We start from the raw sequence: 22,264 nt of genomic DNA, 5'->3' as shown, positions 1-22,264 counted from the left end.
ATACTTTGGAGATGAAGTGATACATTTACAATATTAACATAATTAAAATATGAATAATCAAGATTGACAAGGGGACAATCAGTAACAACAATAATCAAGATTGACAAGGGGACAATCAGTAACAACAATAATCAAGATTGACAAGGGGACAATCAGTAACAACAATAATCAAGATTGACAAGGGGACAATCAGTAACAACAATAATCAAGGGTAAAAATAACAATTCAATGGACAATAACAATGGCATAGAGGACATGTGCAGGTTGACTGAGCTCTCTCTCTCTCTCTCGCTAGTGTCGTTTGTCTCTGTCATGCTGATCCCGTTCAATTCTCATAGCGATGCTCTCTGACCTCTTGTTCACTCCCAGGACCTCTGTCAAAGCCAGGGAAGTGTGGGCTGTAACCAGGACACACACAAACGCGCATGCAAACACACAAACACTCTCTCTTTCTCTTCTCTCTGTGCTGGAGGCCCTTTACTGTGTGGTCTGTCAGTGGGACACAGGGGAGACTGTTCAATAGTTGATGTGGATGGGCCTAGAAGGGAGCTGGAGGGTACATGAACTGCTCGTCTCTATACCTGTATGTGAATATAACTAGTCTGCTCTGAATAACTAGTCTGCTCTATTCCTGTATGTGAATATAACTAGTCTGCTCTATTCCTATATGTGAATATAACTAGTCTGCTCTATTCCTGTATGTGAATATAACTAGTCTGCTCTATTCCTGTATGTGAATATAACTAGTCTGCTCTATACCTGTATATCAATATAACTAGTCTGCCCTACACCTGTATGTGAATATAACTAGTCTGCTCTGAATAACTAGTCTGCTCTATTCCTGTATGTGAATATAACTAGTCTGCTCTATTCCTGTATGTGAATATAACTAGTCTGCTTGATTCCTGAATGTGAAAATAACTAGTCTGCTCTATTCCTGTATGTGAATATAACTAGTCTGCTCTATTCCTGTATGTGAATATAACTAGTCTGCTCTATTCCTGTATGTGAATATAACTAGTCTGCTCGATTCCTGAATGTGAAAATAACTAGTCTGCTCTATTCCTGTATGTGAATATAACTAGTCTGCTCTATTCCTGTATGTGAATATAACTAGTCTGCTCTATTCCTGTATGTGAATATAACTAGTCTGCTCTATACCTGTATGTGAATATAACTAGTCTGCTCTGAATAACTAGTCTGCTCTATTCCTGTATGTGAATATAACTAGTCTGCTCAATATATGAATATAACTAGTATGTTCGAATTATCAATATAACTAGTCTGCTCTATATTACTCGTCTGCTCAATATATGAATCTAACTAGTCTTCTCTATATAATTAGTCTGCTCTATATACAAAAAAAGAGCCAGACTATGGTTTGCAACTGCACATGGGGAGAAAGATCGTACTAAGAAGAAGAACACCATCCCAACCGTGAAGCATGGGGGTGGCAGCATCATGTTGTGGGGGTGGCAGCATCATGTTGTGGGGGTGGCAGCATCATGTTGTGGGGGTGGCAGCATCATGTCACGGGGGTGGCAGCATCATGTTGTGGGGGTGGCAGCATCATGTTGTGGGGGTGCTTTGCTGCAGGAGAGACTGGTGCACTTCACAAAATAGATGGCATCATGAGGAAGAAACATTATGTGGATATATTGAAGCAACATCAAGACATCAGTCAGGAAGTTAAAGCTTGGTCGCAAATTGGTCTTCCAAATGGACAATGACCCCAAGCATACTTCCAAAGTTGTGGCAAAATGGCTCAAGTACATCAAAGTCAAAGTATTGGAGTGGCCATCACAAAGCTCTGACCTCAATCCTATAGAAAATTTGTAGGCAGAACTGAAAAAGCATGTGTGAGCAAGGAGGCCTACAAACCTGACTCAGGTGCACCAGTTCTGTCAGGAGGAATGGGCCAAAATTCACACAACTTATTGTGGGAAGCTTGTGGAAGGCTACCCGGAACATTTGACCCAAGTTAAACAATTTCAAGGCAATGCTACCAAATACTAATTGAGTGTATGTAAACTTCTGACCCACAGGGAATGTGGTGAAAGAAATAAAAGCTGAAATAATTCTCTCTACTATTATTCTAACATTTCACATTCTTAAAATAAAGTGCTGATCCTAACTGTCTGAAGACAGGGAATTTTTACTAGGATTAAATGTCAGGAATTGTGAAAAACTGAGTTTAAATGTATTTGGCAAAGATTTATGTAAACTTCCGACTTCAACTGTATATCAATATAAATAGTCTGCTCTATATAACTAGTCTGCTCTATATAACTAGTCTGCTCTATTTCTGAGTATAACTATTTTACTCTATATATGAATATAACTAGTCTGCTCTATATAACTAGTCTTCTCTATAAAACTAGTCTGCTCTATATAACTAGTCTGCTCTATATATCAATATAATGAGTATGTTCTATATATGAATATAACTAGTCTGCTCTAAATATCAATATAACTAATCTTCTCTAAATATCAATATAACTAGTCTGCTCTATATAACTAGTCTGCTCTATATAACTAGTCTGCTCTAAATATCAATATAACTAGTCTGCTCTATATAACTAGTCTGCTCTATATAACTAGTATGTTCTATATAACTAGTATGTTCTATATAACTAGTCTGCTCTATATAACTAGTATGTTCTATATAACTAGTATGTTCTATATAACTAGTCTGTTCTATATAACTAGTCTGCTCTATATAACTAGTCTGCTCTATATAACTAGTACAGTGCCTTGCGAAAGTATTCGGCCCCCTTGAACTTTGCGACCTTTTGCCACATTTCAGGCTTCAAACATAAAGATATAAAACTGTATTTTTTTGTGAAGAATCAACAACAAGTGGGACACAATCATGAAGTGGAACGACATTTATTGGATATTTCAAACCTTTTTAACAAATCAAAAACTGAAAAATTGGGCGTGCAAAATTATTCATTTGATTGGAGGCCACCTGTGGTAAATTCATTTGATTGGACATGATTTGGAAAGGGAAAAACCTGTCTATATAAGGTCCTGCAGTTGACAGTGAATGTCAGAGCAAAAACCAAGCCATGAGGTTGGAGGAATTGTCCGTAGAGCTCAGAGACATGATTGTGTCAAGGCACAGATCTGGGGAAGAGTACCAAAGCATTTCTGCTGGATTGAAGGTCCCCAAGAACACAGGGCCTCCATCATTCTTAAATGGAAGACGTTTGGAAACACCAAGACTCCCAGAGCTGGCCGCCTGGCCAAACTGAGCAATCGGGGGAGAAGCGCCTTGGTCAGGGAGATAACCAAGAAACCTGATGGTCACTCTGACAGAGCTCTATAGAGTTCCTCTGTGAAGATGGGAGAACCTTCTAGAAGGACAACCATCTCTGCAGCACTCCACCAATCAGGCCTTTATGGTAGAGTGGCCAGACGGAAGCAACTCCTCAGTAAAAGGCACATGACAGCGCTTGGAGTTTGCCACAAGGCACCTAAAGACTCTCAGACCATGAGAAACAAGATTTTCTGGTCTGATGAAACCAAGATTGAACTCTTTAACTTGAATGCCAAGTGTCACGTCTGGAGGAAACCTGGCACCATCCCTATGGTGAAGCATGGTGGTGGTAGCATCACATCTGGAGGAAACCTGGCACCATCCCTATGGTGAAGCATGGTAGTGGCAGCATCATGTCTGGAGGAAACCTGGCACCATCCCTATGGTGAAGCATGGTGGTGGCAGCATCACGTCTGGAGGAAACCTGGCACCATCCCTATGGTGAAGCATGGTGGTGGCGGCATCACGTCTGGAGGAAACCTGGCACCATCCCTATGGTGAAGCATGGTGGTGGCGGCATCACATCTGGAGGAAACCTGGCACCATCCCTATGGTGAAGCATGGTGGTGGCGGCATCACATCTGGAGGAAACCTGGCACCATCCCTATGGTGAAGCATGGTGGTGGCAGCATCATGCTGTGGGGATCTTTTTCAGCTGCAGGGACTGGATCAGGATCGAGGGAAAGATGAATGGAGCAAAGTACAGAGAGATCCTTGATGAAAACCTGTTCCAGAGCGCTCAGACTGGGGCGAAGATTCTCCTTCCAACAGGACAACGAGCACACAGCCAAGACGCAGCGCAGGAGTAGCTTCCGGACAAGTCTCTGAATGTGCTTGAGTGACCCGGACTTGAACCCGATCGAACATCGCTGGAGACCTTAAAATAGCTGTGCAGCAACGCTCCCCATCCAACCTGACAGAGCTTGAGAGGATCTGCAGAGAAGAATGGGAGAAACTCCCCAAATACAGGTGTGCCAAGCCTGTAGCGTCATACCCAAGAAGAGTCGAGGCTGTAATCGCTGCCAACGGTGATTCAACAAAGTACTGAGTAAAGGGTCTGAATACTTATGTAAATATAATAATTTCTAATAACCTGTTTATACTTTGTCATTATGGGGTATTGTGTATAGACTGATGAGGGGGGAAAACTATTTAATCAATTTTAGAATAAGGCTGTAACGTAACAAAATGTGGAAAAAGTCAAGGGGTCTGAATACTTTCCGAAGGCAAGTAAAATACAGCTGACATTTGTTTGCTTTAGCGAAGGCTTTTATGTGACTCTCTTCGGGGAAGGCCCTTTCCTACAAGTACTGATCAGCTTGAGCTTTTTGACATCTGGATCCTAACACAAAATGCTTATGTATCAGTGTCCCGGGTTTTTAATGAGGCTGAACAAAGATGAACTGGTTAGTCCTTACTTTAGTCTGGGACTCCCTAGTCTAGAACTAATTAATCTGAAGTCAAGCAACACCTCAGAAAGCCATTTTAAAAATCTGGATTAATTTAAATAGAATTAGCCCAGTCCTGATGTGAATTTGTTCTCCTCACCCTTCTCTCCCCCGCCCCCGCTAAACTAGAAACAAAGAGTTCCAATAGGGTTCTTTGGTTGTTCCCATAGGATAACCCTTTTTGGTTCCAGGTAGAACCCATTTTGGTTCCAGGTAGAACCCTCTTTAAAACTGGTTCTGCATGGAACCCAAAAGTATTCTACCTGGAAACCAAATGGTTCTACCTGCAACCAAAACGAGTTATTCAAATGGTTCTCCTATGGAGACAGCCAGACCCTTTAAGGTTGTAGATAGCATCTTTTTTTCTAGGAGTGTATCCTCTGACTCTCTCCTGAGTGGGGCTGAGAAAGTAGGTGGAGAGTTCACCCAGACCAAATTAAACCCATTTATCAGACCGTCTATTCCTCTAATCTCCACAGAGCACCAAACACACACACACACACACACACAGAAACCAGAACAGAAACCAAATCTCTACTATCAGGGTATAAACTTCTCTGCTGGTCTGTTTTTTTTTTTATCTGTCCAATGATTGGACGGCTGGATGGACTGATTGATGTACTATGCTGAGCTGTCAAGGTCATTGTCCACACGCATTAACTTCTCCACCCTTTGTCTGTCTGTCTGTCTGTCTGTCTGTCTGTCTGTCTGTCTGTCTGTCTGTCTGTCTGTCTGTCTGTCTGTCACTCCAGGTGATCACCCAGCTGAGGATTCTGAGCCGCTCGGTAGCAGCAGGATCAAAGTTTGACAGGGAGATCTGGTCCAATGGCCTCTCTCCTGTCCTCAACCTATGGAAGAAACTCAACCAGGTAACTCTCTCTTTCTTTCTCCCTCTCTGCTCTCTCCTCTATCTACCTGAACAGCTGTTGTGTCTTTGTGTGTGTGTGTGTGTGTGTGTGTGCTTGCTCGTGTGTGTTGGCCTGTGGCTGGCCACTCCTCGGTTTTGCTAGTGTATGCAGTTGCTTAGAAACCACCACCTTTCAAATCAATGAAATGTCCCCTTTTGTGTTAAATAATTTAGCCCTTCTCTCCCTCCTCCTCCTCATTCCCCCCCTCTCTTTCTCTCTCTCTCTCTCTCTCCCTTATTCCCTCTCTCTCTCTCTCTCTCCCTCATTCTCTCTCTCTCTCGCTCATTCTCTCTCTCCATCCTCATTCCCTCTCTCTCTACCTCCCTCCTCATTCCTCTCTCCCTCTCTCTCTCCCTCATTCCCTCTCTCTCTCTCTCCCTCATTCCCTCTCTCTCTCTCCCTCATTCTCTCTCTCCCTCATTCCCTCTCTCTCTCTCTCCCTCATTCTCTCTCTCTCTCTCATTCTCTCTCTCTCCCTCCTCATTCCCTCTCTCTCTCTCTCGCTCATTCTCTCTCTCCCTCCTCATTCTCCCTCTCTCTCTCTCTCTCTCTCTCTCTCTCCCTCATTCCCTCTCTCTCCCTCTCTCCCTCATTCCCCCTCTCTCTCCCCCTCCCTCCTCATTCCCCTCTCTCTCTCTCTCCCTCATTCCCTCTCTCTCCCTCCTCCTCATTCCCCCCCTCTCTCTCTCTCTCCCTCATTCCCTTTCCCTCATTCTCTCTCTCTCTCTCTCTCTCTCTCTCTCCCTCATTCTCTCTCTCTCTCTCCCTCATTCTCTCTCTCTCCATCCTCATTACCTCTCCCTCCTCATTCCCTCTCTCTCTCTCTCTCTCCTCCCCATTCCCCCCTCTTTCTCCCTCATTCCCTCTCTCTCTCTACCTCCCTCCTCAATCCCCCCTCTCTCTACCTCCCTCCTCAATCCCCCCTCTCTCTACCTCCTTCCTCAATCCCCCCTCTCTCTACCTCCCTCCTCAATCCCCCCTCTCTCTACCTCCCTCCTCAATTCCCCCTCTCTCTACCTCCCTCCACAATCCCCCCTCTCTCTACCTCCCTCCACAATCCCCCCTCTCTCTACCTCCCTCCTCAATCCCCCCTCTCTCTACCTCCTCAATCCCCCCTCTCCCTCCTCCTCATTCCCTCTCTCTCTCCCTCCTCCTCATTCCCTCTCTCTCTCCCTCCTCCTCATTCCCTCTCTCTCTCCCTCCTCCTCATTCCCCTCTCTCTCCCATTAGTTTCTGTCTTGTTCTGTGGGCCTGAAAACACAATATATTATTATGTGTGTGTGTGTGTGTGTGTGTGTGTGTGTGTGTGTGTATTGTTTATGTACCTGTGTCCTCCTAGCCTCAGTAATAGGGATCTGATATATGTGTATATATGTAAATGACCTCACAGCTGCTGTTGTTGTCTGTTGATTGGTCATTGAGGTGGGTGAAGTGTTTTTTGATTGGCTATAATAAGGTCTGTCTTCAGGAGACAGAAGTGAAGAGGAGACTGTACTTAGTTTTCCCTTTGTAAACAAGCTTATTTTATGTTAATAATACCCCAGGAGCCATTAATGTGTCCCCTCTGCCCAATGTGTCTGTCTTTAAGTTAATGCTTCATCCTGGGTGTGGATTCACCAGAGCATTGAGGTGCAAAATCCCCAAATATCTGAACAGTCATGCACCACCTCCACTGTTGATTCTGATATAATGTATTACTTTCTCTGTGGAAACAGAAGTGTTTGTCTCTTGGATCCATTCTAACAGTGGTTCTCTGTGGAAACAGAAGTGTTTGTCTCTTGGATCCATTCTATCAGTGGTTCTCTGTGGAAACAGAAGTGTTTGTCTCTTGGATCCATTCTAACAGTGGTTCTCTGTGGAAACAGAAGTGTTTGTCTCTTGGGTCCATTCTAACAGTGGTTCTCTGTGGAAACAGAAGTGTTTGTCTCTTGGATCCATTCTAACAGTGGTTCTCTGTGGAAACAGAAGTGTTTGTCTCTTGGATCCATTCTATCAGTGGTTCTCTGTGGAAACAGAAGTGTTTGTCTCTTGGATCCATTCTAACAGTGGTTCTCTGTGGAAACAGAAGTGTTTGTCTCTTGGGTCCATTCTAACAGTGGTTCTCTGTGGAAACAGAAGTGTTTGTCTCTTGGATCCATTCTAACAGTGGTTCTCTGTGGAAACAGAAGTGTTTGTCTCTTGGATCCATTCTAACAGTGGTTCTCTGTGGAAACAGAAGTGTTTGTCTCTTGGATCCATTCTATCAGTGGTTCTCTGTGGAAACAGAAGTGTTTGTCTCTTGGATCCATTCTAACAGTGGTTCTCTGTGGAAACAGAAGTGTTTGTCTCTTGGGTCCATTCTAACAGTGGTTCTCTGTGGAAACAGAAGTGTTTGTCTCTTGGATCCATTCTAACAGTGGTTCTCTGTGGAAACAGAAGTGTTTGTCTCTTGGATCCATTCTAACAGTGGTTCTCTGTGGAAACAGAAGTGTTTGTCTCTTGGATCCATTCTAACAGTGGTTCTCTGTGGAAACAGAAGTGTTTGTCTCTTGGATCCATTCTAACAGTGGTTCTCTGTGGAAACAGAAGTGTTTGTCTCTTGGGTCCATTCTAACAGTGGTTCTCTGTGGAAACAGAAGTGTTTGTCTCTTGGATCCATTCTAACAGTGGTTCTCTGTGGAAACAGAAGTGTTTGTCTCTTGGATCCATTCTAACAGTGGTTCTCTGTGGAAACAGAAGTGTTTGTCTCTTGGATCCATTCTAACAGTGGTTCTCTGTGGAAACAGAAGTGTTTGTCTCTTGGGTCCATTCTATCAGTGGTTCTCTGTGGAAACAGAAGTGTTTGTCTCTTGGGTCCATTCTATCAGTGGTTCTCTGTGGAAACAGAAGTGTTTGTCTCTTGGATCCATTCTAACAGTGGTTCTCTGTGGAAACAGAAGTGTTTGTCTCTTGGATCCATTCTAACAGTGGTTCTCTGTGGAAACAGAAGCGTTTGTCTCTTGGGTCCATTCTAACAGTGGTTCTCTGTGGAAACAGAAGTGTTTGTCTCTTGGGTCCTTTCTAACAGTGGTTCTCTGTGTAAACAGAAGTGTTTGTCTCTTGGATCCATTCTAACAGTGGTTCTCTGTGGAAACAGAAGTGTTTGTCTCTTGGGTCCATTCTAACAGTGGTTCTCTGTGGAAACAGAAGTGTTTGTCTCTTGGATCCATTCTAACAGTGGTTCTCTGTGGAAACAGAAGTGTTTGTCTCTTGGATCCATTCTAACAGTGGTTCTCTGTGGAAACAGAAGTGTTTGTCTCTTGGATCCATTCTAACAGTGGTTCTCTGTGGAAACAGAAGTGTTTGTCTCTTGGGTCCATTCTAACAGTGGTTCTCTGTGGAAACAGAAGTGTTTGTCTCTTGGATCCATTCTAACAGTGGTTCTCTGTGGAAACAGAAGTGTTTGTTTCTTGGATCCATTCTAACAGTGGTTCTCTGTGGAAACAGAAGTGTTTGTCTCTTGGGTCCATTCTAACAGTGGTTCTCTGTGGAAACAGAAGTGTTTGTCTCTTGGGTCCATTCTATCAGTGGTTCTCTGTGGAAACAGAAGTGTTTGTCTCTTGGGTCCATTCTAACAGTGGTTCTCTGTGGAAATAGATAATGTATTCAGTGTGTGTCCTAGTGTTGTTTACTCAAATGTAATTCAAGTCTCTATAAAGCTGATTAAGTTCCTTCATCGTGTGTGTGCGTGTGCGTGTGTGTGTGTGTGTGTGCGTGTGTGTGTATTTCCTCCTCTTGTAAACATTCCCACTGTGAGTCTCTCAGGTGGGTAATTTGTTTATTTAATGATTCATGTTGCTATAGTGGAGCAGTGTTGTATGTTGCAGACGTCATTGTTCTTTCTTCCCCAGGACCAGGCTATGACTTTTCTGAGAGTAAGAATAGGCTACACACACACACATACACACACACCATTGTCGTGTTTGATATCAGTAGGAGAATGATGTATTGTGTTAAAGTGTTTTTATATGGGTGTCACTTTGACATCCCAGAATCTAGTGCAGCACCCCCGCTGGTTTTAATTAATGGCTGGTCCCACATCGGGTCCCTGTAAAACCTCATTAGCATGTCTTACCCAGCCTGCACCAGGGGGAGAGAATACAACGCTGAGGAAGAACACAAACAACAGAGAGAATAAAAGAAGAGGAGGACAGTGCGTCTCTGTTTTGTTGTCTTAGGAGAGAGTGATCGTGTGAATACAGGACTGTTATTGTGTCAGAGCAGTGTGTTTTTGCTAAATGAATTCACTCTTTTCTCCCTGTGATTTTGGGAGGCAGTTGAGGGGATCATTGGTTTTCATATTATTTTGTTCACAACCCTTTGACGACTCTTTTTGGTGCGTGTGTGTTTTTGTGTAGTGCGAGCCTGTGTGTGTCAAACCCAGATCCCAGCCCCCTGACGGTAGCAGATATGAATGCTCCATTCCATTGGTCAGTCTACGAGGGGCGGATCCTCTCTGTAAGGGGTGGTGTATAACTAGCTCAAGAAGGACGAGCAGCTAATGACCAGCTAATTACTCATCCTACTACCTCCTAGCAGCGAGCTAATCATCTCTAGTCAATCACCTATTAATCGTCTGTTGGCATTAAGCTATTGGGGTGGCATGCATTTTACACAAGTCATTTAATTATCCTCTCTCTCTCTCTCTCTCTCTCTCTCTCTTTGTCGCTCTCTCTCTGTCTCTGTCTCTCTGTCTCTCTCTCTCTCTGTCTCTTTCTCTGTCTCTCTCTGTGTCTCTCTCTCTCTCTCTCTGTCTCTCTCTGTGTCTCTCTCTCTCTCTCTCTCTCTGTCTATCTCTGTCTCTTTCTCTCTCTCTGTATCTCTGTCTCTCTGTCTCTCTCTCTCTGTCTCTCTCTCTCTCTCTCTCTCTCTCTCTCTCTCTTCTCTCTCTCTGTCTCTCTCTCTCTGTCTCTCTCTCTCTCTGTCTCTCTCTCTCTCTGTCTATCTCTCTCTCTCTCTCTCTCTCTCTCTGTCTCTCTGTCTGTCTGTCTCTCTCTCTCTCTCTGTCTATCTCTCTCTCTCTCTGTCTCTCTCTGTCTCTGTCTCTCTCTCTCTCTCTCTCTCTCTGTCTCTCTCTGTCTCTGTCTCTCTCTCTCTCTCTCTCTATCTCTGTCTATCTGTCTTTCAGGGCTCGTCTCTCATCCATCAAAAAGTTGCCCCACCGACGGAAGGTCAGGGGTCACCTGTCTTGTCCTTCATTGTTCTGGAACAGTTCAATGCTATCCGATTGGTCCAGGGCATCCACCAATCCCTGGCTGCGCTGAGTAAGGTGATCAGAGGGACTTCGCTGCTCACCGCTGACGTCCACAAACTGGCCACTGCTCTACTAAACCAGGAGGTAGTGTGTGTGGGGGGAGGGGGGGGGGGGGGGTGTTACCATCCCATGGGCTTGGCATCAGATCATCACAGCCCTTTTCGGTAACACTTTATTTTAACGGTCTGTAATAAACCATATTTAAGGCGTTTATAAAGTGTCTGTTCACCATATATTAATCATTACTCCCACATTTTATAAACCATTTACCCTAATCTAAAGTGAGCGATATGTATGCTTCATAAATACTTTATGAATGTTTTGAGTGACCAACACCCACACAAGATGACTAACCTGCTCATCAGACATCTCATTCCAAAATCATTCATCTGGAGTTGGTCCCCGTTTGCTGCTCGAACAGCCTTTCTACTAGATGTTGGAACATTACTGTGGGGTCTTGCTTCCATTCAGCCACAAGAGCATTATTGAGGTCAGGCACTGATGTTGGGCGATTAGGCCTGGCTCGCAGTCGGCGTTCCAATTCATCCCAAAGGTGTTCCATGGGGTTGAGGTCAAGGCTCTGTGCAGGCCAGTCAAATTTTTCCACACCGATCTCGACAAACAATGTCTGTATGGACCTTGCTTTGTGCTCGGGGGCATTGTCATGCTGAAACAGGAAAGGGCCATCCCCAAACTGTTTCCACATGGTTGGAAGCACAGGATTGTCAAGAATGTCATTATATGCTGTAGCGTTAAGATTTATATTCACTGGAATTAAGGGGTCTAGCCCAAGTGATGAAAAACAGCCCTAGACCATTATTCCTCCTCCACCAGACTTTACAGTTGGCACTATGAGTTGGGGCAGGTAGCATTCTCCTGGCATCCGCCAAACCGAGATTGGTCCGTCAGCCTGCCAGATGGTGAAGTTTGATTCATCACTCCAGAGAATTTCCACTGGAAATCCAATGGCGGAGAGCTTTACACCACTCCAGCCGATTCATGGCATTGCGCATGGTGATCTTATGCTTTTGTGCGGCTGCCAGGTCATTTTGAAGCTCTCGACGAACAATTATTGTGCTGATGTTGCATCCAGAGGCAGTTTGGAACTCGGTAGTGAGTGTTGCAACCAAGAACAGATGGTTTGTATGCGCTACGAGCTTCAGCACTCAGCGGTCCCGTTCTGTGAGCTGGTGTGGCCTACCACTTCGCGGCTGTGCCGTTGTTGCTCCTAAACATTTCCACTTCACAATAACAGCACTTACAGTTGACCAGGGCAGCTCTAGCAGGGCAGGAGTTTGACAAATTGACTTGTTGGAAAGGTGGCATCCTATGACGGTGCCACGTTGAAAGTCATTGAGCTCTTCAGGAAGGCCATTCTACTGCCAATGTTTGTCTATGAAGATTGCATGGCTGCTTATACATCTGTCAGAAACAGGTGTGGCTGAAATAGCTGAATCCACTCATTTGAACAGGTGTCCACATACTTTTGTATATATAGTGTGTGTGTATATATATATTTCCTGTGTGAATAACAAGCTTACTAAGATTTACAAATGTGGGAGTAATAATTAATAGATGGTGAGTTAACTGTTTATAAATGCCTTATAAAGGGTTTATTATGGACCCTTCTCTCTCTCTCTTCTTTCTCTTCTCTCTCTCTTCCTCTCTCTCTCTCTCTTACTCTCTCTCGCTCACTTCTCTCTTCCTCTCTCGCTCTCTTCTCCTCTCTCGCTCTTCTCTCTTCCTCTATCTCTTCTCTCTCCTCTCTTCCTCTCTCTCTCCTCTCGTCTCTTCTCTCTCTCTCCTCTCTCTCTTCTCTCTCTCTTCTCTCTCTCTCTTCTCTCTCCTCTCTTCCTCTCTCTCCTCTCGTCTCTTCTCTCTCTCTTCTCTCTCTCTCTCTTCCTCTCTCTTCCTCTCTCTCTCTCTCTCTCTCTCTCTCTCTCTCTCTCTCTCCCTCTCTCTCTCCCCCTCTCTTTCTCTCTCTCTGTGTTATCTCTTCTGTGGGACTGAGACTGCTGATGTGTTTGATGATGAGACGGCCCCCTGCTTGACTCCAGGCTCTGATTGGACGCTTGATTATTTTAAAATTATCTTCTGTGATTGGAGGAGCAGAGTTAGCCAGTGGGAGTCATGTTCTACTTCCCCACCTCTACTTTGATCCCACAGACAATATTAGTGAAGCGATACACTTTGACGTATTGTTCCAAAAACACACACAGACACACACACACACACACACACAGACACGCACGCGCACACGCGCGCGCGAGCACACACACACACACACACACACACACACACACACACACACACACACACACTACTCTCTCCTCGTCCAGTCAGTTCTCCTCAAGGTAGTTGGAATCGGTGTTTCAAGTGTACATGTACAGTGAAATGCTGTTCTTTCAAACTGAAAACCCAACGATGTGATATACACTATTAAAGTAATACTAAGAAGAAAAAATAAGAAATATGAAGAACACCATAAGTAACTATATACAGGGTCAGTTCCAATACCATATTTACAATGTACAGGGATACTGGGATACTCGGTAGTGGAACTCGGGTATGATCAGGGATACTGGAGTGATGGAGGTAGATATATATACATCTACATCTACATACCTATACATATCTACCTCCATCACTCCAGTATCCCTGTCACCTAACATACATATCTACCACCATCACTCCAGTATCCCTGTCACCTTAACCCTATACATATCTACCTCCATCACTCCAGTATCCCTGTCACCTTACCCCTATACATATCTACCACCATCACTCCAGTATCCCTGTCACCTTACCCCTATACATATCTACCACCATCACTCCAGTATCCCTGTCACCTTAACCCTATACATATCTACCTCCATCACTCCAGTATCCCTGTCACCTAACATACATATCTACCTCCATCACTCCAGTATCCCTGTCACCTAACATACATATCTACCTCCATCACTCCAGTATCCCTGTCACCTAACATACATATCTACCTCCATCACTCCAGTATCCCTGTCACCTAACATACATATCTACCTCCATCACTCCAGTATCCCTGTCACCTAACATACATATCTACCACCATCACTCCAGTATCCCTGTCACCTTACCTCTATACATACAGTGCCTTGCGAAAGTATTCGGCCCCCTTGAATTTTGCGACCTTTTGCCACATTTCAGGCTTCAAACATAAAGATATAAAACTGTATTTTTTTGCGAAGAATCAACAACAAGTGGGACACAATCATGAAGTGGAACAACATTTATTTGATATTTCAAACTTTTTTAACAAATCAAAAACTGAAAAATTGGGCGTGCAAAATTATTCAGCCCCCTTAAGTTAATACTTTGTAGCGCCACCTTTTGCTGCGATTACAGCTGTAAGTCGCTTGGGGTATGTCTCTATCAGTTTTGCACATCGAGAGACTGACATTTTTTCCCATTCCTCCTTGCAAAACAGCTCGAGCTCAGTGAGGTTGGATGGAGAGCATTTGTGAACAGCAGTTTTCAGTTCTTTCCACAGATTCTCGATTGGATTCAGGTCTGGACTTTGACTTGGCCATTCTAACACCTGGATATGTTTATTTTTGAACCATTCCATTGTAGATTTTGCTTTATGTTTTGGATCATTGTCTTGTTGGAAGACAAATCTCCGTCCCAGTCTCAGGTCTTTTGCAGACTCCATCAGGTTTTCTTCCAGAATGGTCCTGTATTTGGCTCCATCCATCTTCCCATCAATTTTAACCATCTTCCCTGTTCCTGCTGAAGAAAAGCAGGCCCAAACCATGATGCTGCCACCACCATGTTTGACAGTGGGGATGGTGTGTTCAGGGTGATGAGCTGTGTTGCTTTTACGCCAAACATAACGTTTTGCATTGTTGCCAAAAAGTTCAATTTTGGTTTCATCTGACCAGAGCACCTTCTTCCACATGTTTGGTGTATCTCCCAGGTGGCTTGTGGCAAACTTTAAATGACACTTTTTATGGATATCTTTAAGAAATGGCTTTCTTCTTGCCACTCTTCCATAAAGGCCAGATTTGTGCAATATACGACTGATTGTTGTCCTATGGACAGAGTCTCCCACCTCAGCTGTAGATCTCTGCAGTTCATCCAGAGTGATCATGGGCCTCTTGGCTGCATCTCTGATCAGTCTTCTCCTTGTATGAGCTGAAAGTTTAGAGGGACGGCCAGGTCTTGGTAGATTTGCAGTGGTCTGATACTCCTTCCATTTCAATATTATCGCTTGCACAGTGCTCCTTGGGATGTTTAAAGCTTGGGAAATATTTTTGTATCCAAATCCGGCTTTAAACTTCTTCACAACAGTATCTCGGACCTGCCTGGTGTGTTCCTTGTTCTTCATGATGCTCTCTGCGCTTTTAACGGACCTCTGAGACTATCACAGTGCAGGTGCATTTATACGGAGACTTGATTACACACAGGTGGATTGTATTTATCATCATTAGTCATTTAGGTCAACATTGGATCATTCAGAGATCCTCACTGAACTTCTGGAGAGAGTTTGCTGCACTGAAAGTAAAGGGGCTGAATAATTTTGCACGCCCAATTTTTCAGTTTTTGATTTGTTAAAAAAGTTTGAAATATCCAATAAATGTCGTTCCACTTCATGATTGTGTCCCACTTGTTGTTGAATTTTCACAAAAAAATACAGTTTTATATCTTTATGTTTGAAGCCTGAAATGTGGCAAAAGGTCGCAAAGTTCAAGGGGGCCGAATACTTTCGCAAGGCACTGTATCTACCTCCATCACTCCAGTATCCCTGTCACCTAACATACATATCTACCTCCATCACTCCAGTATCCCTGTCACCTTAACCCTATACATATCTACCTCCATCACTCCAGTATCCCTGTCACCTAACATACATATCTACCTCCATCACTCCAGTATCCCTGTCACCTTAACCCTATACATATCTACCTCCATCACTCCAGTATCCCTGTCACCTAACATACATGTCAACCTCCATCACTCCAGTATCCCTGTCACCTAACATACATGTCAACCTCCATCACTCCAGTATCTGAGGAGTGGCTTCTATTTGGCCACTCTACCATAAAGGCCTTGATTGTTGGAGTTCTGCCAAGATGGTTGTCCTTCTGGAAGGTTCTCCCATCTCCACAGAGGGACTCTGGAGCTCTGTCAGAGTGACCATCAGGTTTTTGGTCACCTCCCTGACCAAGGCCCTTCTTCCCAGATTGCTCAGTTTGGTTGGGCTTCAAGCTCTGGGAAGAGTCGACACAATCCTGTCTCTGAGCTCTACGGACAACTCTATCGACCTCATGGCTTGGTTTTTGCTCTGACATTCACTGTCAACTGTAGGACCTTATATAGACAGGTTTTTCCCTTTCCAAATCATGTCCAATCAAATGAATTTACCACAGGTGGCCTCCAATCAAATGGTAGAAACATCTCAAGGATGATCAATGGAAACTAGATGCACCTGAGCTCAATGTAGAGTCTCATAGGAAAGGGTCTAAATACTTTTGTAAATACGTTTTTTTTCTTTTTTTTTCTAAAAACCATTTTTTTCTTTGTCATTATGGGGTATTGTTTGTAGATTGATGAGGGAAAAAAAGATTTGATCAATTTTAGAATAAGGCTGTAACGAAACAAAATGTGGAAAAATGTAAGGGGTCTGAATACTTTCCGAATGCACTGTAAATGTATGTGCATATTGTGTGTGAGTGTTGGAGTGACAGTGTGTGTGTGTGTGAGTGAGTGTTGGAGTGACAGTGAGTGAGTGTTGGAGTGACAGTGAGTGAGTGTTGGAGTGACAGTGTGTGAGTGAGTGAGTGTTGGAGTGACAGTGTGTGTGTGAGTGAGTGTTGGAGTGACAGTGAGTGAGTGTTGGAGTGACAGTGTGATTGATTGAGTGAGTGAGTGTTGGAGTGACAGTGTGTGAGTGAGTGAGTGTTGGAGTGACAGTGTGTGTGTGAGTGAGTGTTGGAGTGACAGTGAGTGAGTGTTGGAGTGACAGTGTGATTGAGTGAGTGAGTGTTGGAGTGACAGTGTGTGAGTGAGTGAGTGTTGGAGTGACAGTGTGTGTGTGAGTGAGTGTTGGAGTGACAGTGTGATTGAGTGAGTGAGTGACAGTGTGTGAGTGAGTGAGTGTTGGAGTGACAGTGTGATTGAGTGAGTGTTGGAGTGACAGTGTGTGTGTGAGTGAGTGTTGGAGTGACAGTGTGATTGAGTGAGTGAGTGAGTGACAGTGTGTGAGTGAGTGTTGGGAGTGACTGTGTGTGTGTGTGTGAGTGTGTGTGAGTGTGTGTTGGGAGTGACAGTGTGTGTGTGAAATAAAACTTGAATGAAGATACAAGGTTATATCTCAGATAGTCTGTGTAGCTATTTATCAGGGACAGAAGCTGTTCAACAGTCCACATCGCCCTCTGTAAGCGCAATGTGATCGAGGGTGGTGCTGTTGCCATACCAGACAGTGATGCAGCCCGTCAAGATGCTCTCAACCTCCTGAGGGGGAAGAGGCGCTGTTGGACCTTCTTCACACTTGTGCGCATGTGTTTGGACCATTTTAAGCCTTTAGTGATTTGGACAACGAGGAACTTGAAGGCTGGGAAAGGAGAGAGTAAAGGAGTGAGAGGCAGATACGGAGGTAGGAAGAGAGAGATAGGGAGGGAGATAGAGAGATAGTGATACAGAGAGAGAGATAGTGATACAGAGAGAGAGATGGTGATACAGAGAGAGAGATAGGGAGACAGAGAGAGAGAGAGAGATAGGGAGACAGAGAGAGAGAGATAGGGAGACAGAGAGATAGATAGGGAGACAGAGAGATAGATAGGGAGACAGAGAGATAGGGAGACAGAGAGAGAGATAGGGAGACAGAGAGAGAGATAGGGAGAGAGAGATAGGGAGACAGAGAGAGAGATAGGGAGACAGAGAGAGAGATAGGGGGGGAGTGATAGAGAGAGAGATAGGGAGACAGAGAGAGAGATAGGGGGGGAGTGATAGGGAGGCAGATACGGAGGTAGGAAGAGAGAGATAGGGAGACAGAGAGAGAGATAGGGAGACAGAGAGAGAGATAGGGAGACAGGGAGGGAGAGAGAGAGATAGGGAGGCAGATACGGAGGTAGGAAGAGAGAGATAGGGAGGGAGAGAGAGAGAGATAGGGAGACAGATACGGAGGTAGGAAGAGAGAGATAGGGAGACAGATACGGAGGTAGGAAGAGAGAGAGAGAGACAGATACGGAGGTAGGAAGAGAGAGATAGGGAGACAGATACGGAGGTAGGAAGAGAGAGAGAGAGACAGATACGGAGGTAGGAAGAGAGAGATTTGTCCGTTTACCGCCTCTCCGTCCCATAATCCTGTGTGGAGCTGCCTTAAATGCTCTTATCTCTCTCCCTATCTCTCTCTCTCTGTCTCCCTATCTCTCTCTCTGTCTCCCTATCTCTCTCTCTGTCTCTCCCTATCTCTCTCCCTCCCTATCTCTCTCTCTGTCTCTCCCTATCTCTCTCTCTGTCTCCCTATCTCTCTCTCTGTCTCCCTATCTCTCTCCCTGTCTCTCCCTATCTCTCTCCCTCCCTATCTCTCTCTCTGTCTCTCCCTATCTCTGTCTCTCCCTATCTCTCTCCCTCCCTATCTCTCTCTCTGTCTCTCCCTATCTCTCTCCCTCCCTATCTCTCTCTCCCCATCTCTCTAGGCTGGGCTGGGTTAGGTTGAGCTGGGTTAGGTTGAGCTGGGTCGGGTTAGGCTGAACTGTGCTAGGCTGGGTTAGGTTAGGCTGGGCTGGGCTGGGCTGGGCTAGGCAGAGCTGGGCTGGGCTAGGCAGAGCTGGGCTGGGCTGGGTTAGGTTGAGCTGAGCTGGGCTAGGCAGAGCTGGGTAGAGGAGAGCAGAGACTGACTGGCAGCCGTTTAGCTCTGCTAATGACTCTAAGCCTGAGAAACGTGTGTGTGTGTGTGTGTGTGTGTGCGTATGTATTCTCTAGGGGACACAGCTTTGATCTCTTCCTAATAGCATATGGAATAAGACCTGCTACTCCTAACCTGCTCTGGGAGTTAAAGCTCTGGAAAGTGAGCCCTTCATTTGAGAACAGACACACACACACACACACAGACACACACACACACACACACACACACACTAAAAGCAGCAGAATAGGAACAAATGTATTCTGTTCTCTTCTATCAGTCCACTGTTAATATGAATCCTGTTCTCTCTCTCCTCTGTCAATCCACTGTTAATATGAATCCTGTTCTCTCTCTCCTCTGTCAGTTCACTGTTAATATGAATCCTGTTCTCTCTCTCCTCTGTCAGTCCACTGTTAATATGAATCCTGTTCTCTCTCTCTCTCCTCTGTCAGTCCACTGTTAATATGAATCCTGTTCTCTCTCTCCTCTGTCAGTCCACTGTTAATATGAATCCTGTTCTCTCTCTCCTCTGTCAGTCCACTGTTAATATGAATCCTGTTCTCTCTCTCCTCTGTCAGTCCACTGTTAATATGAATCCTGTTCTCTCTCTCTCTCCTCTGTCAGTCCACTGTTAATATGAATCCTGTTCTCTCTCTCTCTCCTCTGTCAGTCCACTGTTAATATGAATCCTGTTCTCTCTCTCCTCTGTCAGTCCACTGTTAATATGAATCCTGTTCTCTCTCTCCTCTGTCAGTCCACTGTTAATATGAATCCTGTTCTCTCTCTCCTCTGTCAGTCCACTGTTAATATGAATCCTGTTTTCTCTCTCCTCTGTCAGTCCACTGTTAATATGAATCCTGTTCTCTCTCTCCTCTGTCAGTCCACTGTTAATATGAATCCTGTTCTCTCTCTCTCCTCTGTCAGTCCACTGTTAATATGAATCCTGTTCTCTCTCTCCTCTGTCAGTCCACTGTTAATATGAATCCTGTTCTCTCTCTCCTCTGTCAGTCCACTGTTAATATGAATCCTGTTCTCTCTCTCCTCTGTCAGTCCACTGTTAATATGAATCCTGTTCTCTCTCTCCTCTGTCAGTCCACTGTTAATATGAATCCTGTTCTCTCTCTCCTCTGTCAGTCCACTGTTAATATGAATCCTGTTCTCTCTCTCCTCTGTCAGTCCACTGTTAATATGAATCCTGTTCTCTCTCTCCTCTGTCAGTCCACTGTTAATATGAATCTGATTGTCTCTGTCTGTCTGTCTGTCTCTGCAGTGTCCGTTGAGCTGGCAGAATAAGTGGGAGGGGCCAGAGGAACCCATGCAGTACCTGAGGGCTGTGGTGGCACGCGCTCTTGCTATACAGGTACACAGACACACACACAGCTGTTTGTGAAATGTGCTAACGTGAGGGATCACAGATATTGTCATGGCAGGCCAGGTTCACTGGTCCCTCTCTCCTCTGACCAAACATGCAGAGAGGAGGAAACATATGAATAGACTTTTCCCTCCTTATCTGTTTAATTACTGCCGTGTGTGTGTGTGTGTGTCTGAGCGTGTGTGTGTGTGTCTGAGCGTGTGTGTGTGTGTCTGAGCGTGTGTGTCTGAGCGTGTGTGTGTGTGTCGTGTGTGTGTGTGTCTGAGCGTGTGTGTCTGAGCGTGTGTGTGTGTGTCGTGTGTGTGTGTGTGTGTGTCTGAGCGTGTGTGTGTGTGTGTGTGTGTGTGTGTCTGAGCATATGGAGGTAGGCGGACAGTGAGTCCGAAGAGAGGGAGGAGTGGAACGGCATCCTCCGGTAATGCCAGAACACTTTTCTGCCAAACACACTTCCAAGTGTGTGTGTGTGTGTCAGTCCGGTGTGCACCTGCGTCCATGCGTGTTGTGTCAAACGGGCCCAGCCTGTCATCTCATACCCTTAGTAAGGTGTTTCATCCATTAACTTGCTCTCCTCTCCTCCGCAAGCAGCTGATATCACCAGGGAAGATAAATTAGAGGAATTACAGGGATAACAGGACAGGCATGGAGAGAGACAAACTGACACACACACACACACGCTCAGACACCACACACCACACACACACACACGCTCACACACACACCACACACACACACACGCTCAGACACACACACACACACACACACACACACGCTCAGACACCACACACCACGCACACACACGCGCTCACACACACACCACACACACGCTCAGACACCACACACCACACACACACACACGCTCACACACACACACACCACACACACACACACACCACACACCACACACAAACACACGCTCAGACACACACACACACACACACACACACACTCAGACACACACACACTCAGACACACACACACACTCAGACACACACACACACACACACACACACACACTCAGACACACACACACTCAGACACACACACACACTCAGACACACACACACACACACAGAATACTAACCACCACACAACACTAAGTCTGCATTATTCATGGATTGGGACAATCTCACAGTGTGTGTGTGTGTTATTGTTGTGTTTATGTGTGCTTGAGTAACTGGGGCATTTGTCTTCAGTGAAAGCTTGCCCACATCTATTTGTCAGCCGATTGAGATAGACAATGAGCTTAAAAAGAATCAATTTATTATAGAGATTAAATCAGATCGTAGCTCATTCTGTTTGTAGTCTGTCAGCATGTTTTTCAACTGACCTCAAATTCAGTTTTTTTTTTTTGTCGTTTATGAGGAAGCTGCTTTCCTGCCTAAAGTTGGTTAAGGTGAACAAAATGGAATCATAGCGTTTTCATCTACTGTTAATCTTCTCCCTGGTGTTCTGCCATACAAACAGGACGATGCCATGTATTCATGTCTGGTCTGCAGACGACTACTTCAGTGTAGATGTGCTCTTGGTGACTGCGTGCCTGCCTGTTTACACACTCACACACACACATGGTGCCTGCATCTCTCCTGTTGATCTGTGTCTCTGATAAAAGGACAAGGAGACAGAAGCACATTTAATTTAACTCCCCTATTGACTTCCTCCATCCATCCCTTTGTCTGTCTGTCTGACCGTCCTCTGGCTCTGTTTGGACAGAGAAGGCTTGTGTCTATAACACAAACTGTCATACCCACACACACATTCACACACACACATATTTTTATTTATGTATCTGTTATTTTACCAGGTAAGTTGACTGAGAACACACTCTCATTTACAGCAACGACCTGGGGAATAGTTACAGGAGAGAGGAGGGGGATGAATGAGCCAATTGTAAACTGGGGATTATTAGGTGACCTTAAAAGTTTGAGGGCCAGATTGGGAATTTAGCCAGGACACTGGGGTCAACACCCCTACTCTTACGATAAGTGCCATGGGATCTTTAATGCCCTCAGAGAGTCAGGACACTGGGGTCAACACCCCTACTCTTACGATAAGTG

At 44.9% G+C, this 22,264-nt stretch overlaps 1 protein-coding gene across 4 annotated transcripts in view; it reads left to right on the top strand.

Moving 5' to 3' along the window:
- dync2h1 (dynein cytoplasmic 2 heavy chain 1) overlaps positions 1-22,264 on the top strand; it is a 230,996-nt gene that overhangs the window by 202,220 nt on the left and 6,512 nt on the right. For all 4 annotated transcript variants that reach the window (XM_090218892.1, XM_036961599.2, XM_036961601.2 and 1 more), the window contains 3 exons: positions 5,523-5,639; positions 10,825-11,034; positions 20,109-20,198. In XM_090218892.1, coding sequence (XP_090075018.1) covers positions 5,523-5,639; positions 10,825-11,034; positions 20,109-20,198 — 417 coding nt within the window. The remainder of the gene's footprint in view (positions 1-5,522; positions 5,640-10,824; positions 11,035-20,108; positions 20,199-22,264) is intronic.

This window comes from Oncorhynchus mykiss, chromosome 24, assembly GCF_057628025.1.
Source record: "Oncorhynchus mykiss isolate SJ-2025 chromosome 24, ASM5762802v1, whole genome shotgun sequence".
NCBI classification, from domain to species: Eukaryota; Metazoa; Chordata; class Actinopteri; order Salmoniformes; family Salmonidae; genus Oncorhynchus; species Oncorhynchus mykiss.
The sequence above is the reverse complement of the archived record's forward strand: the minus strand, read 5'-3'. Positions and strand labels throughout refer to the sequence as shown.